General features: G+C 48.5%; 1 protein-coding gene across 4 annotated transcripts in view; it reads right to left on the reverse strand.

Annotated features, from left to right (window-relative positions):
* GPSM1 (G protein signaling modulator 1) overlaps positions 1-16,823 on the reverse strand; it is a 140,182-nt gene that overhangs the window by 107,160 nt on the left and 16,199 nt on the right. For 3 of the 4 annotated variants that reach the window (XM_044992586.1, XM_044992585.1, XM_044992591.1), the window contains exon 1: positions 10,378-10,488. The exons of the other annotated variant lie outside the window; for it this stretch is intronic. In XM_044992586.1, coding sequence (XP_044848521.1) covers positions 10,378-10,487 — 110 coding nt within the window. In that variant the 5' untranslated portion in view covers position 10,488. Of the gene's footprint in view, positions 1-10,377; positions 10,489-16,823 lie in introns of those variants that run through there. 4 annotated transcript variants of the gene reach the window in all.

Here is a 16,823-nt window from a genome sequence, read left to right on the forward strand (position 1 = left end):
CTAGCCTCCAACGGATACAGAGTTCTTTTGAAAATCTCTCGTCTATAAGGCCCACGCATCGAGGATCCCCAAGGGCATCCAACCTGATCCATAGCTCAGAGTCACTACCAGCACTTCTGAACACAGCCCAGTGATAAGGTGGAGGAGCTGGCTGCAGGAGGGGTAGAGGTCTGTCTCTCTTCAGGCAAAGCCTCACACCTGCTATAGACAAGAGGCAAGTCCTGGAAGCTTCTCTAACAAATGGTGTGATGGCTCAGCCCTTGACGATCCCCTGCTGCTCTTGGAAGAAAAAAATAAAACCAATGCACTGCAGCAGCTCACCCTCAGAGCAGAGAACGGACAGGACTCAGCTGTGATGAACAGAGACCACTGAGGCAGCTGGACAAACGGAGACCCTGTGATTCTCCCAAACTCCCAATGTAACCCTCGGTGCTCCCTAAGTCCTGGCCTGCAGTAGTCAGTCACCTTCAAAGGAAGGGGAGGGGGAAATCTACCACTGACCTTGGAGATGAAAGGCACAAGACTAAACTGTTTTTGTTCCACCCAGTATTTCTGAGCTGCCAGATCGACCAGCTGTCTGAGGCAGACCCTGCGTTGTATTTCCTAAAGCATGTCAGGAGATGGAAGCTGCACCAGGGAGTGTATGTGGAAGAGACAGGGTGGGGTTTTTTTTAAACTGTCGCTCTTTCATGTGCAGGGGTTCCCTCTGATTGTCCTCACGTGCTGCACAAATCGGCTTGCCGCTGCCCAAAAACCATTTCCTCACGCCACAGCTCCTGGAAGTAACACAGTGAGGCCAGGCTCATTGCAGTCCTGTGTGCGAAACAGGAGAGAGGCTGCAGGAGGGGGAAAGTGCAAAGCTCCCAGGCCTCCCTGGCGTTTTCGCAGGCTTCATCTCCCTTCCCTTCCTCCCCGAGAGAGGGACTGCTGCTCGCCAGCCCTCATCTTAGTCGATTTCTATCCCCCATTAGCCCCAGAGTACTTACAGGGCATTCACTTCCACTGCACACTGCTAACAAACAACAGCCCGGGCAGCGGTTGTGTTTTGTTGCATTTACTCTGCTATTAACTGAGCCATCATTTCAGTGCACAGACAGGGCCCCCTCTGTGGCTTTGGGGCTCGAGAACTCAGACCTCTCGCCTCCTGAGTTTTCTTCAGGGGCCAGGATTAAACAAACCCCACCCCTCAAAGCAACACTCGGCCAGACCTTCTCCTGCCTCCCTTCAGAGCCTGCCTCGCCCAGAAGCTCCAAGCTCACAGAGAAACCTGAACGCTTGCAGGTTTCAGGCCACGTTTAAACACTGAGGTTTTGCACAGCAGTTAATGAAGAATACCTGGCACTTCTAGAGCAACTTCCATCGGAGGGGCACGAAACACTCTGCAAAGGTGATTACTGTTATCCTCATTTTACAGATGGGGAAATGACCAGTAACTGCACAGGAAATCTTATGTTCCAGACCAGTGAGAATCAGCTCTTCGGAAAAGCGTGTGTAATGACCCCTTGTGGAAGCTGGCAGCAGGGTGGGAATCCAGAACCTTCAGCCCCACAGCACAGACCTCCACCACTCAATCTAAAGCAGGGGTGAGCAAACTTTTTGGCCCGAGGGCCACGTTGGGGTTGCAAAACAGTATGGAGGGCCGGGTAGGGAAGGCTGTGCCTCCCCAACCAGCCTGCCCCCTGCCCGCCCCTCTCAGAGCCCCCCCCGAGCCATCCGACCCGCGCCCCCCCGCTCCTTGTCCCCCGACCGCCCCCTCCTGGGACCCCTCGCCCCTTATCCAACCCCCCGGGACCCCACCCACTATCCAGCCCCCCCTCCCTGACTGCCCCAACCCTTATCCACACCCCCACCTCCTGATAGCCCCCCCAGGACTCCCATGCTTATCCAACCCCCCTGTCCCCCATCCCCTAACTGCCCCCCCGGACCTCCGCCCCATCCAACCGCCCCCTGCTCCCTGTCCCCTGACTGCCCCCCGGGACTCCCTGCCCTTTAATCCAACCCTCCCGCTCCCAGTCCCCTTACCATGCCGCTCAGTGCAGCATGTGTGGCAGCCGCGCCGCCTGGCCGGAGCCAGACATGCTGCGGTGCTGCCCCGCAGGAGCACACAACCCCGCCGCCCAGAGCGCTGCCCATGCAGCGACGTAGCTATGGGGGAGGAGGGACAGCGAGGGAGGGCCCGGGGGCTAGGCTCCCTGGCTGGGAGCGCAAGGGCCGGGCAGGCCGGTCCTGCAGGCCGGATGTGGCCCGTGGGCCATAGTTTGCCCACCTCTGATCTAAAGGGTAACACCCTCAGCTGTCAGTAGTAGACTAGTATCCTCAAGTGGTGGACGGGGCCAGGGGTACACACTGGCCAGGATGTTACATGTTTTGCAGTCTATTGAGGCAAGTCAGGTTAATGAGTTTAATATGGATTTCCTTTCTCTACAGTTAAAACCCCACTCCCACACTCATATCCACTAACTAAGGTCAAGGGTAGCATCACTTCAACACCTGGTATGTCCCTTGTTAGGGTCACTAGACCTGTATTTATGGTGGGACAGATTCATTGACCTGATGGGTCATTCCTTTCTCTAACTCCTCTCATGCAGCAGGTAGAGAGAGTGTTGCACTGTTCTGTCTCCTTGGTATGGATATTTTTTTTCAAACAAGGGTACTTTAAATTACTTCAGTGAGCATTTCAGAATGGGAGGGAAGGCTCGCAGAGATTCCTAGGACGTTCTGCTTTTGTCTACAATGTCAGCACACTCAAAGGAATTCGCTCCATTGCACTGTGCTGGAAACAATGCCTTTGGGATGCTTTTGCCAGAGGTGAAGTCGCATTTCCTTTAGCGGTTTCTCATACCGACTCTTTCCAGCATCCAGAGAGCAAGAGAGATCAGGAGAGCGTGAATGGTTTTGCATTGCAATGTTCCTTTGGTTGTGACATCAGTGCATCCTCAGTCTTACATATTTGTTTTTGTTTTAAGCCAATATGTCATTTCGCAATAAAATAAATAGAATGAAATGTACCATGCACAGCATAAGTAAACGGGTGGATTTTATGGGTAGGCAATTTGCTGGCTGCTCAATAGACATAAAATGAAGATAGTGCATTTAGTTATTATTTATTTTAGTCACATAAACCCAGCAGTGAACAGGGACATGCTCATGGCTGAGTTATTACTGAAAATGTTTAGACATTTTTTTTTAAATTAGAGAGCCATAGTGAATGTTAAATGGGAGATGTCGAAGCTCAGCCATCTGTTCTTCAACAGAATTTATTTATTAAAGCCCCAATCCTCCTATAGGATCCATGTCGGCAGATCTTTCAGCCACACGGAGCACCACTACCTTCAGGGGAGGCAAGAGGCTACATGCAAGATTGGACTTATATTTTCGGCGTGAAATCCCGGCTCCATTAAGGTCAATAGCAAAACTCCCATTGACTTACCTAGGGCCGGTATTTTACATGCTGTCTTTGAGTGCAGCTGGTGAAAAATTCAGCAGTGCTAATCTGGGTAATAGGACAACCATGCTTTGGGAAATCTTCTTACTGGGATTTTAATGGTGCATCTCAAAAGGCAAATTTTAAGCGTAGCAAGAGCTCAGTTCTTGCCCCCTAGCACACACCAGGCTGTATTTATTTGTTTTTCAGTTGAATACTAGGCTTGTCTTCTAGGAGAATTTAAATCAAGACTGGATGTCTTTGGCCTTGGTTTAGGAGTCCCCAGGTGAGTTTCTCAGGCCTCTCTTATGCATGAGGTCAGACTTGGATGATTATAATGGTCCATGCTGGCTTTGAAATCCATGAATTACAGCAGGGATGCTGCTACCCCTCGGGAGCCCACTCATCAAAGATGCAGGTTTTAGGCAGGATGTGCAGGTCTGTATTTGGATTCTGAGACCAGCCCATAAAAGGGAAGTACAATTTTTATACAAAAGGATTAATATTCATTCTGCAGAGGGCTCTCACCTCAGTCCCACTTAAAGGCTCTATGGGAAAGTTCCAATCACGTCAATGGGATCAGGGTTTGATTCTTCAAGTGCTGAGAAAAGTGTATAAAATCTAGTCTACATGGAGTTATTCTGGAATAGGTCGTCTTGATTAACCGCTCCTGATTAACTCCACATATGGATGTTCTTACTCCAGAATAACAGTGCCCACAACTGGAGTCAATCAAGAATAGCTATTGCACTTTACATTCACAATCTGCCTGCACATCAAATTTGGTAAGTAAGCCCCTGAATATGAGATTTAATCTTTTTAATACAGATCTGGGTCGAGAGTCCAACTCTGCAGCCCAGGCCCATGTCTGGCCAGCACACTTATTATTTGGAAAGTGTCTTCCTCATCTGGTTACATTTCCATCCCAGAAGGTTCTTTCTTCCTGAGAGCAGAGCCCACTTCATGTTTATGGCCACATCAATGTGCGGATTGCGGTGGCTTGGCTGGATTCTCAGAACTTTGAGCTTTCGTTTAAAAACACTGGTGTCTGCAGCTCCGTTATGTATGCAATGGCCCCTTCACTAGAGAAACAGAAATCATCCCCCTAAAACTGGGGAAGTTCTCAGCCAGTGAGAATGGAATAGTATTTCACACTTACCCATCACACCTGCCTACTGCAAAATTCTTGCTCCTTCCTCTATACCGGGGTGGGCAAACTTTTTGGCCAGAGGGCCACATCAGGGTTGCAAAACTGTATGGAGGGCTGGGTTAGGAAGGCTGTGCCTCCCCAAACAGCCCGGCCCCCACCCTTATCCGACCCCCTCCCACCTCCCGCCCCCTTCAAAACCCCCAGCCCATCCAACCCCTCCAGCTCCTTGTCCCCTGATCACCCCCTCCTGAGATCCTCCCAACCCTAACCCCCCCCAAGACCCCACTCCCTAGCCAACCCCCCCCACTCCCTGTCCCCTGACTGCCCCAACCCCTATCCATATCCCTGCCCATATCACAGGCTCCCCGGGACCCCACGCCTATCCACCCCCCCCATTCCCCATCCCCTGACTGCTCCCCAAAACATCCGCCCCATCCAACCCCCCTTCTCCCTGTCCCCTGACTGCCCCCTGGCACCCCTTGCCCCTTATCCAACCCCCTTACCATGCCGCTCTGGCAGCCGCGCCACCTGGACGGAGCCAGACACGCTGCCGCGCTGCCCTGCAGGAGCATGCAACCCCGCTGCCTGCGCAGCAGTGTAACTGCAGGGGAGGGGGAACAGCGGGGGAAGAACTGGGGGTGAGCCTCCCTGGCCAGGAGCTCAGGGACCGGGCAGGACGGTCCCACGGGCCACCGTAGTTTGCCCTCCTCTGCCATCTGGTATGGTCACTCTCAAAGACAGTCCAAGACTAGATGGGACTTGGGTCTGATCCAGTCTAGCAAGTCCTATGTTCCTAAATACTGGAGGCAGGGAAATGTCTTACTACAGTCAGTGAGGAACTTTTAGACAAAAATGTTTTTTTCCATTGAAAAATGCCAATTTGTCAAAACCAAAATGGTTTGCAAAACAGGATCAGTTCCAGTGACCAAAAAAAAAAAAGAAAGAAAGAAAGAAAAAAGAAAAGAAACAGAAAAAGTTTTAAAACTAATGCATTTCCAGAATGAAACCCCCCAGCTTTCTGGTTTGAAATGACTTTTCATTTAGAAATTTACGCTAATTAGGCCAAGTAAAAGGTTAAAAAGAAAAAAAAAAGGTTGGACTCAAAATAAAATGTTTGAAAATGCTCAAAACAAAATGTTTCAATGGCCCCAAACTGAAAAAGCATTTCTTGGTGAAAAATTCTGAGATTTTCACTTCTTGTCCTGATTCAGGAGGGTAAAAGTTTTTGAACTCTCAAAAATAGTCACAGGATGGGAAAACGGTTTCCTGCCCAACACTCCTTGTCATGGCTGATACCTCGGCTGTAACGTGAACGACGCTAACTGTGTTCATTGTCTGAATGCTTTCAATTCAGTTCACAGGGAAAGTGGATGCAGTTTTGGTTTTCAACTGGAAACCAAGGCAATACAGCTAACTCCCCCCTCCATGCATCCCCTCTCCTCCTCCCTTCCCACCCCACCCAGCGGAACCTGCTGAGCTCAGTGAATTTCAACTAACAAACTCATGCCTGTTATGAAATTGCACGTGCTGGGGACTTCAAGGGATTTACCTTTCCCACCCCATATTATTATTTTTTCCCATAAGCCAACTGAAAGGGATTTTTCTTGTTCCCAGAAACTCAGAGGAACAGGCTTGAGAGGGCCAGTCTTTCCTCATTCTAGCTCACCTGGAAATCCCTGCTCCTGCCCCAGCTACACCGAGCATGCTACATCTCCTCGGAGGCATGGACTCCATCTCCTGGGCAACAGCTGAATGAGGGAACTGAATCAGCTCCCTAAAAGGTGGTACCAATTTACACCAATGTCTAAGGCTCATATTGTATCTAACTCCATCAGGGCAGGTCAAGCTGACCGTGCCTGTTTCTTTAAGAGAATCGGGGTTTGTTTTTCCCCTCTGCCCCAGGCTTTCAGAAAGGGTATCACTGGGCTGGCGAGTGCTCGGCCTTCCTCCTACACATGCTACCCACACAGCCGCAGCTCAGCGCGCCAGTGGCGGACAGCTCCGATTAGCATGGGCAGGATGGGGGACAGAGAGTGCCAGAGGCTTTGCACAGAATCCACTTGCCAGCGACTTGCGGCCAATCTGATTCTGTTCCCTTTCTGTCTCATCTGCTTTCCTGCAGCTCCAGTGCTGCTAAATATTTCAGGCTTACAGAGGCCTTTAGAATCCTTTTGAAAACACGCCCCTCAGAGCCCATTCTTCTGAGCCAGTCGGGGCCTGATCCAGAGAGGTGCTGAGCAGCCACGATTCCCCTGGAGATCGGTGGGAGTTGCAGTTGCTTGAAATTCACACGCAAAAGGGGTTTGGCTGAGACCTTGATTCTACCTGAGATTCCTTTGCTTCATACTGAAGTGTGAGCAAGAGTAATAGACTCAGAGAACCCAGAATGACGAGCAAGTGCCTTCCCCGACCTGCCCAGCGCCAATGCAAACTGGAAGGCCGATACCACTCATTCGTTCCCAGCCAAAGCACACCTGCAATTGCCCATTATCATCCCTTCAGCTGATCCGAGCCCTTGGGTCCAAACGCAGAGGAAGTCGTTAAGTGAAAACGGAGCTGGTGGTTTACGCAGGTCACAAAACAAACAAACCAACCCCCTCCCTCCCGACAGTTCAGCATTCCCCGCCGCAGCCTAGCAGGAGGAGCTCAGGTCTGGAATGGTAGGAAAGCTGCAGGCTAGGACAGATTTCCCCTGGCATAGCTGCGGTAGAGCAGATGGCACTGATGATGCACCGCCTCGCTGAGCTGCACCCGTCTCGCACTTTCAGGGCTGTTAAAAGCATCATCGAGCGCTCCCTGAAATTTTGGGGTGATAAAATTCTAAAACAAACCCAAAGACCAGCTGTGCTTTGTTTATAATAAAAGCTGCCTTTATACCCCCGTTGTTGGTTACACTCCAAACACGGACAAATCACAGAGTTCTCCTGGGCTGTTGCAGATCCACAAAACACCCAGCTGGATTTCTCCAAGAAAGGGCTTCTCCCGTATTTCAAACCCAGGAAATGGAGTTCCCGAGGAGTTCGGAGCTGAATATACCAGCCTGTCCAGCTTAGAAGCCAGCACCCGAGGACACAGCTCTGCAGCTCCTCTAGGCAAAGCCAGACTCCGACTGGCAAACAAGTCCACACTGGGACAATGCACTGTGTTCCTACGGGACTCCAAGCCAAAGAAAACGCAGCAGCCTTGTGTACAGCCGGGTTATCTGGGCAAACTGTTCCCATGTTGCTAAACCTAGAGCAGCTCCACCAATGCAAGCAACAATGGGTTACCTGGTGTAGACAAGACCTAGCGTTAGCTCGACTTGCTTTGAGCAGGATTAGACATGGCAGAGTTTAAAATACCAGTGGCCAGCCCACACTAGTGCTCCCACCAAAGGAGCTGCACAGGTGTTAGTAATGGTGGGAAACTTTTTCCCAAGAACTCTATGCCAACAATTGTATTGTTTTGTTTTTTCTTAAATGAAGCTGATCCTTACAGACTAGGAGCTGGACCAATGACAACCTAAGGTCAGCAGCAGAGCATAAAATGCTGCTTTTCATTTTTTATGACAGTATGGGAAAAAATCTATAAAGGCCATATGTTTTAATGTGTAAGCCCATAAATTGAAATGTGGCAGGGTTCCCGACAGTCTTGCAGCAGGACAGTAAACGGGCAAGACCAGAATTATGCTGTTTTGCTGACCCAATAGAAACAGCCGACTTTGCAAACCCACTGCCTGTTTAGTGCTACTTTGCAAAGCCCATATTGCATAGCCACTAGTTGAATGGCAAATCCTGGCACTCTCGTGCAACACAGTTTCAGTTCTTGCAGAAAAGCAGCATGTGATGTAACTAGGGGAATTCTCAAGCATTTCTCTCAAGGCCTTTTGGCATCAGTAAGATTTTAGCCTTAGGCCTCATCTACAGTGGGGATTTTGTAGCTTTGCTGAGATATCTGCTCTGATGGAAAACTCTAGTGTCCACGTGCCGCACTAGCACGCAAAGATAAAATGAATGGTGGCAAGTCACCTTTTACACTAGTGCAGGGCTCCTACATGCAGGGCTTGGCACTGGGACAGTGAAAGCATAGCATCACTGGTGCAAAAATCCCTAGGTTAGATAATAATTTGTTCTAAAGGACTGGCCTTGGAGACCAGAGCTTGGTATCTTTACACAAGCCTGCAAAAATAGGCTCGGTCCTGCATTTCCACAGGTGACAGTCCCAGGGCCATGGGCATCTATTTTTTTTTCCTGGAGAGTCTTCCAGGGCCTAGTGAGAACCCTAACTAACCCTATTACTCTCTCAAACCCCAAAATCAGGTGCCAGGCCCCCAAAATTATGATTTTAAGACAATCCTGAGATTAAAAAAAAATTTGGGGGGGGGTCTTTTTATTTCCCTTCTGGTGTTTAAATTTTTAGGGGTTGTGTTTTCAAGGTTTCTTCACAAGCAGAAACTTACTTTCCTTTTAAATGAAAGTTTCTCATGTAAATCACCTGACTCCAGGAGCTGAGACTTCAAGGAAAACACCAAATATGGTGAGAACTGGTCACGCTGTCTCCCTTCCCGCATCTAGGATAGCGAGGATTTCCCTCAGGCCTCAGTAATGCCTCTCCTTAATCTGCTACAATGGCTATTATGCAATGGCAGACACTCCCTCCCCTCTCAGGGATTGAACATGCGGCCTTCCACAAATGCCTCTGGCCCAGGGAGTGGTAGATCCTGAAAATAATCTAAATGGCCTGTAAAATGGAGAGAGCTAAAGCCAGACTGGGGATGCCAACAACTGAATATTGCTCTGGGGTCATATATCAGAATGAAGACAGCCTAGTCTGGACATTTCATAGCTAGAGTTCAGTGTAACCAGTGTGGCTAAAATGTGCATTAACTGGAGATCATTCCCGAGAGCTTTCAGATTGCTAGTGCAAACGCTGTGGTCACCTCAGGATTTTACAGGGCTCCAAATAAAAGGAATATTAAGACTGCTCCTAACAATAAATCTTTAATCCTGCCCTTCAGAAGAGCAAATGGACAGTGACAGAGCAGTCGAGCAGCAAAGGATCCTCTCTAATTTAGGTGGTTGTTAAGTAGTAACATGCTGTACGTAGTAACACTCAGCGGCTGTGTCTAAGCAGTAGCCATGTCTGCTCTTTAAAAGATGCTGTGCCACGTTGCTTTAGAACAAGGATTCATCTTTTCCAATCAAGTCCCAATTCAAAGTGGGTCCTAAGGCTGTCTGTCACTCTCAAGCTTTGTCTATTTCCTTTCCCGTCTCCCTGCAGCTGCCTGATGCCCTGGGCATGACAGAAGCTGTGTATGGTTCAAACCCCAGGTTTAACAATCATTGTTTATTACCTGCCTGCCGGAAGCACTCTCAGCAGCTGCAGTGGTCATGGGTCTGCAAGAATGGACGCCAAAGACACTTCCACAAAGCCATTTTACATAAGCTCCCCTCTATAAAACTCCCATGGTGAATTACAATGGTTTCATACTGAATGCAGCCTTTTTTATAGGACAAAGCACTGGCCTTTACCCCTTACTCCGAGGCTGGTTCATATATGGGGTGGATTTGGCAGCCTAGATTAAATAACTGCATGAAGCCAGGAGGGATCCTTTTATAACCAAAATAGATAATTTCTTCAGATCTCTCTGCCTCTGTGCAGACATGCGTATCGAACAGAGGAAAACTCCTACAAGCAGCCTGCATGGGTGGACGGGGAGAAGATACAAAAGACAGAACAAAAGCAGGCTTCACTCTGAAATACACCTGAGGAACCCAGATAAAAGTGACGCCGAGAACACGACGGGGGACACTGACGTCCTTACCTTAGCCTGTACGGTCTGTGGGCAGGGGAAGCTGGCAACACACAGGAACGACAGAATTTCCATAAGGATTTAGGGTGCTGGAGGAGCCTGTCTATCTTAATCCAGGGCATTTTGGAACGGCTGGATTGACAAACAGCCTCTACTACGAGCAGGCTGCCGGGAGCCTTTGAAGAGCAGTTACACCCTCAACAACACTCACCGCTTTAATTGGTACATTTAAAAAAAAAATCTGATCACATGTTTTGAGCTGTTACTTTCCTTTTTTAATGCATCCCCAACTGTGTGCAGAGCTAGCCCCAGGCCGCCAGCTACCGTAGAGAGAGCTGACAGCCTTGACAGATGACTCAGTGTTTGTTTAGAAGCAGGTTTGCACAGTATCTTCTTTCTGCCCCCATCCTAGCTCCCCAGAGGAAATGGATTTTGGCAACCGCCTTCTATCTGGGTGGGCAGGTTCCAGAGCTTGAATGACGAACACCTACTGAACTGGTGCATTAAGAGCCCCAGGGCTGGATCTGGATCTTGCAGCAACCTCTGTTCATCTGGAATAGCTCCACTGATTTCAATGGCGTTACTCTGGGGTCTGCAGTGATCAGAATCTGGCCCGTGTGCTTTACATTTGTGCTTCATTGAAACAGGACAGTGTCTTGGTCAGTGGGCAGAGGAAAGGAAACTTGATGGGACTCTACCGAAGGTCCACCCATAATCCCAAGTATTGTGGGTGGAGCCTGGGTAGAGCATCTTTTCCGTTCCCCTGGCCACTGACCAAGACACTATTCTGCAGTGTTGGTGTAGACATGTTGGTCCCAGGCTAGTAGAGAGACAAGCTGGGTGAGGTACTATCTTCTATTCTCTTTCACCAACAGCAGTTGGTCCCATTTCTCGAGCAGCTCCAGTCCTTAGATATTCATTAGCTTCTTGGCCACACAACTTGCCTTCAGTTTTTTGGGGAACTAATTTTGAGCAAGCCACCAGAATCATGCCCACAGTATTTGCAAGCACATCCATTTGCGCTCCCCTTTGGCATAAGCAATAGGAGGCAAGATAATGTGCCCCTGAGTAGGCCTTTAACTAGCAAAGCATTTAAATGCATGCATAAATCAATGGACTATTCATATGCTTAAAATTAAGCATGCATTTTGGTGGATCGGGGCCTTAGTGAAGGACACCACTGCAAGCCATGCAGACCACAGCCCGAAGTCCTGGAGCCTTAAAAATCACACTTGTGCTGCAGCAAAGTAGTGTCTTATAATTTAAAACAAAAAACAAGCCACACAGAAACTCAGTTTCTTCAATAGGCTTCACAGGTAGCACACACATAATTTCAAGGTTCCAAGATATAATCTGCTCCATCTTTGTTTACACCATGGAACACCATCTTCTTAGACCATGAGATGACTGCTCATTGGCTTGCTAGGCCAATTCCCCCTTATCTCATCCAGCTCTGACAGACCCATTTGGCAAATGGGATAGAGAACTTGACTTCTATATGATGCTAATTCCACATTGATCTTCAGAGTGTTATCAGATGCTTTGGTAATAACGGATTATATTCCTGCTTTCGTGTGCTCTGTAAACAAATAAAATCTGATAGCCTCCTGTATTTTATAGGTTTCAGAGTAGCAGCCGTGTTAGTCTGTATCCGCAAAAAAACCAGGAGTACTTGTGGCACCTTAAATATAATCCCCAAAACAATTCCCTGCTCATCTCTAAAATGAGCCTCTGGCACAGAGGCTTACTGGAAAATAAATTACTGTTTCCTGATGCTGAATCAGCTGCGATATGACAGGTTATACACACCACAGACAACCTCACCAAGCTCTAGGAGTAGGTTTGATGTGGGCAATACATTTTCATGACAGATGGTGACAAGCACAGAGTCAGCATTGGCAGGAATGGCTGCCACCTCTGTTGCTCTTACAGGAACCAACAAATTTCCATCCCTACCAGCCCACAGTTGCTCGCTCCATCAGCTTTACTGGCCCCTTAGTCTGCCTGTTTGGTACAGCCAACTCCAAAGCCTGCACTATAGGCCACTTTCAACAGGCCACTTCTGTCTTTAGAGACCACAATCGCCCAGGCTGTCAGTCCAATCCTGTTAGAACTTAAAGGCCAACTCTCACCAGGTTGCTAGTCCCTGGTTACTGATGGCCTTATCTTCACTGCTAACAATGGTGATATTTTATATCACGGCAACTAAAGCAAGTGAGCTATCCTGAGGTAAAAACCACAGTGAGGACAGGGCACTTCAGTGTTATCGTGAAGTAAATTAGACAAAGTCAGAACTACTCTTGTCTGGAGCTGGTCTCACCTAGTGAACCTCATGGTAAAACTGAAGCACCTTATCCCTAGTGTGTTTTTGCCTTAGGATAATAGGACACAAGGACCTCTTGATGTCGACTGCCAGAAGGCACAAGAGTATATACGGGTACCAGGATCCCCGGGGGTTCACCAGAAGAATGGCACGTAAGGTCACACCTGTCATCATAATCATTGTGAGATATACATATGGAAAATACGTGCGGCGTGATACATATATGCTGGAAATTATGTTCTCTAGGCCTTGTAATTAAAGGCAGGTCACTCAAAGGTAGCGTGTCTGGAGACAAACTTCTGCAGACAGCAGGCGGGAGACCCTTATCTCCCTGGTAGACCACTGTATATGATGTGTCTCACAACGGAAGTCTATCAGCATACTAAGTCAAATGCTAATCAAGAGTTTACAGAGACTTCAGATGGAAATTAACAGGAAAAGGTGAGCAGAGGGCAGAAGAAACCCTATTTGCAGGTGAAGATCAAAAGTCTGGTCTATCTATTTGGGGATGCAGAGAAACACCCTAGCATCCTTCAGCCTGTGACGACCAGCTGCCAGCAGGCTAGATGTTATGAAAGGGGGTCCTCGGCCATCCTGTCTGAAAACACTGGGAAAGGGACTTGGGGTAAGCTATGCTGTAGGAGACAAGGGAATGGCTAGTGTGTTATGTTCAGGCTCTAGAAAGCATGTTATGATTTTCTTTTCTAGGGAATGCTCCAGAGGGACGCCTGGGGGGGTGGCGTGTGCCTATCACTAACCTGGACCGAGAGGGGGATGCCTGGAAGGCAGTGGTTGAGTTCCCAGGATGGTGAGGCAGGGAGCTGATCGCCAGAAGGTGCAGACAAGACTCACACTAAGGGCAGGTGGGAGCAAGATGCCTCACAATCCTGGGAAGCGTCACAGAGAGTAACAAATGCGTGTGAGCTCTGAGGGAAAAAAAGATACCCCTTTATTAGCAGTGAGGACAAGGCAGAAGAGAGGTTTCACTGTGTTTTGATCTAAGCATCATCTCCTTCTCTCCCCCCAAAACCCCACTCTTACTGGCTGGCTTGTCTTACTTAGCTGTTCATCACAAGATCTCCTTTCACAGGTGGTCTAAGCGAAAGGGGTGGAAAAATATGCTCATGGTTCACAGAGATCCGAGGCAGGACATTATGGTTTGTGTTCGTTATTATTTGGGTTGTGGTACCTTCTAGGAGCCCCAGCCATGGAGCAGGGTCCCATTGTGCTAGGTGCTGTACAGCCACAGAACACAAAGATGGCACCTTATATCTGAAGATCCTGAGCTCTTTGCAAACACTAGGTGGTGAAGCCTCACCGAACCCCTTGTGAGACAGGTGAGCATAACCCCGTTCACAGAGACAGAGAGGGGCCATAAAACACATATAAAAGACCTGTTTAGAGCAAGTGCCAGGGACAGTCCCCTCTTTTGGGAGATATCAAAAGGTGAGCAGAGGCATTGAGAGGCAAATTGACCTCAGTGCAATCTAACGCCTGGCCTACACTACAGAGTTAGGTCGATGCAAGGCAGCGGACGTTGACCTAACTATGGAAGCATCTACATTTAAACGTTGCTCCCGCCCCACATGACCACCTTAATAGCCACCTCCACGAGCAGCCAAAGGTCCAAGTCCAAGTACTCAGGTTGATGCAGTGTCCGTGTAGACCAGGGGTCGGCAACCTTTCAGAAGTGCTGTGCCGAGTCTTCATTTATTCACTCTGATTTAAGGTTTCGTGTGCCAGTCAGACATTTTAACGTTTTTAGACGGTCTCTCTCTATAAGTCTAGAATATATAACTAAACTATTCTTGTAAATAAGGTTTTTAAAATGTTTAAGAAGCTTCATTTAAAATTAAATTAAAATGCAGAGCCCCCTGGACCGATGGCCAGGACCTGGGCAGTGTGACTGCCACTGAAAATTAGCTTGCATGCCGCCTTTGGCATGCATGCCATAGGTTGCCTACCCCGGTGTAGACATTGCGTTGCTTACATCGACTGTTACTGGTTTTCAGGTGCTATCCCACAATGCCCCCACACTGACAGTACAACTGATACAAGCGCTCCTGGTGAGGACGGCACACCGTCGACACAAGGAGCAAAATGTGGACACGCACAAGCGATGTAATTATTGTGGTGGCTGTACACCTAAGTTAGGGCAACTTCATTTTGTAGTTTAGACCTGGCCTAAATCAGAGAGATGGTGACTAGCATGTTAGCCCCACCCAGCTGCGATGAAATGGAATGGCATCCGCAGATGCAGTGATGTTACCATAGGCACGTTGCCCAGTGCCTATGCTTGGGGCCATCAGAAAGAGGGACCCAGTGCAGTGGCCTGGTAAAGTTGGACAACTGGCATGGCTGAAGCAGAAAACCTGGTAACCAGAAACCTGCTGCAGCGACTCAATGGGGGCAAAGCTGGAGGACTGTAATATCGTCCCAGGAGGCAGCTATTTAACAATACTAAAAGCTTCTTCATTGCACAAAGGAATTAGGAACTGCATTTCCTCTGTTCCCCCCCATTTCACAATAGCACACTGTGAACAGCTGCCACCCAAACGCTCCAACAAAACTGGCTGCCTCTAGTTAGCTCTTATTTCATTATAGGCCCCAAGAGTGGTTTTCTACTAGGAAACGGCTTATTTTTTAAAATTAACTGCTGACTACTTGGAGCCTGCAAGATGGATGGGCGTACAGCAAAGTGGGGCTCTGGGCACTCTCATTATTGAGAGTGGTTCCCATTCTCTCTGATGAGCTTATACCTGGATTTAGGTTTTTAATGGCGACCAGATGTTGCGTGAATTCTAACTGGGCCTTTCACTCCAATCTCTTTTCATTTCCCTTGTGTGTATGTGGGTTGAATTGTTCTGTAGGGCAGCTGCTCTCACAATGACACAGACTGCAGTGGTGTGTATACACACACCCCCACCACACACACACACACGTGCTTTGTTGGGGCAGCCAGCCACAGACCATGTGGTTCTCTTGAGCTCCCCAGAGTGACTATAGAGCCTGAGCAATCTAAGGTTACTGCCTGGGTCTCCCGAAGTCTTGGCTTGAATTCCCCAGTCATGGAAGGGACTGGTGACTACACTACAAGGTCAAGGGAGGCTTTGGGTGCAGCTGATTTTAAAACCATCAGTTCCCAGATTCCGTCTAAACAACCTTTCCCCAGTGATGAGAAAGAACAATATGACTATTGTAACACGGAGCAATGAGGACTGGCACCATGCCACTGTATTGGAAAGCACTAAAATAGGAAACCAAGGAGGAAATTCTCCTTTCAATGCACATCTCATCCTCTGAGGGAGGAAGGGCGGGCACGGAAGAATGAACTGGGACTCAGAAGACCTGGGTTCTAAGCCCAACCCTGCCACCAACCTCCTGTTTGACCCTGGACAAGACACTCAACCCCTCTGTGCTTCATTCCTCCCTGCCCCCCCACCACACACACAGTGTAAATACGGAGATAATGCTTCCCCGGGGGATGTGAGCATATAGCCAGCAATCTTGGCAAACCACTCTGAGATCCTAGTAGGACAATGTCTGCTGGTCAGCGTGGGGATGGGTACGCTAAATGAACCTAGAGAGAGGGATACGAATTAGCAAGGTTTAGCTCTCATTGGCATGACTGAGGATTCCATGGGTGGAACGAATGCAGAATACACAGAGATTTGCAGGGCTGATCACAGAGGAGAATTTTGCCCTGAGGTCATTTGTTCTCATGAGGTTCCATGCCATGGAGTACAGGAAATTGTAATAATTCATTACAAAAATCTGCCTTAGAAGCTACAGCAGCAGCCAAAACCTCCAACAGGCCATACTGAACTAATACTGAGAAATAAGGTTGCCAATTTTGGTTGGACGTATTCCTGGAAGTTTCATCATGAAACAATCTTTTAATTCCTGGAGACTCCAGGACAACCCCGAGGGTTGGCAACCCTACTGAGAAAAGACAGCCCTTGAAGGATCCACCAAAGAGCAAACGTGGTGCTGTGGTTTAGAGAAATGTAGGAGAAGTCTGGAAAAAGCCAAAGGAATGTACGATACCCTCCAAACACAGGGCAGTTCACTACAGGAAAAGCTCTGTATTACCTGCAAATAACCACACGTCAGCACGACATCATCTTAATGTGTG

Source organism: Mauremys mutica, chromosome 18 (assembly GCF_020497125.1).
Source record: "Mauremys mutica isolate MM-2020 ecotype Southern chromosome 18, ASM2049712v1, whole genome shotgun sequence".
Lineage (NCBI taxonomy): Eukaryota > Metazoa > Chordata > Testudines > Geoemydidae > Mauremys > Mauremys mutica.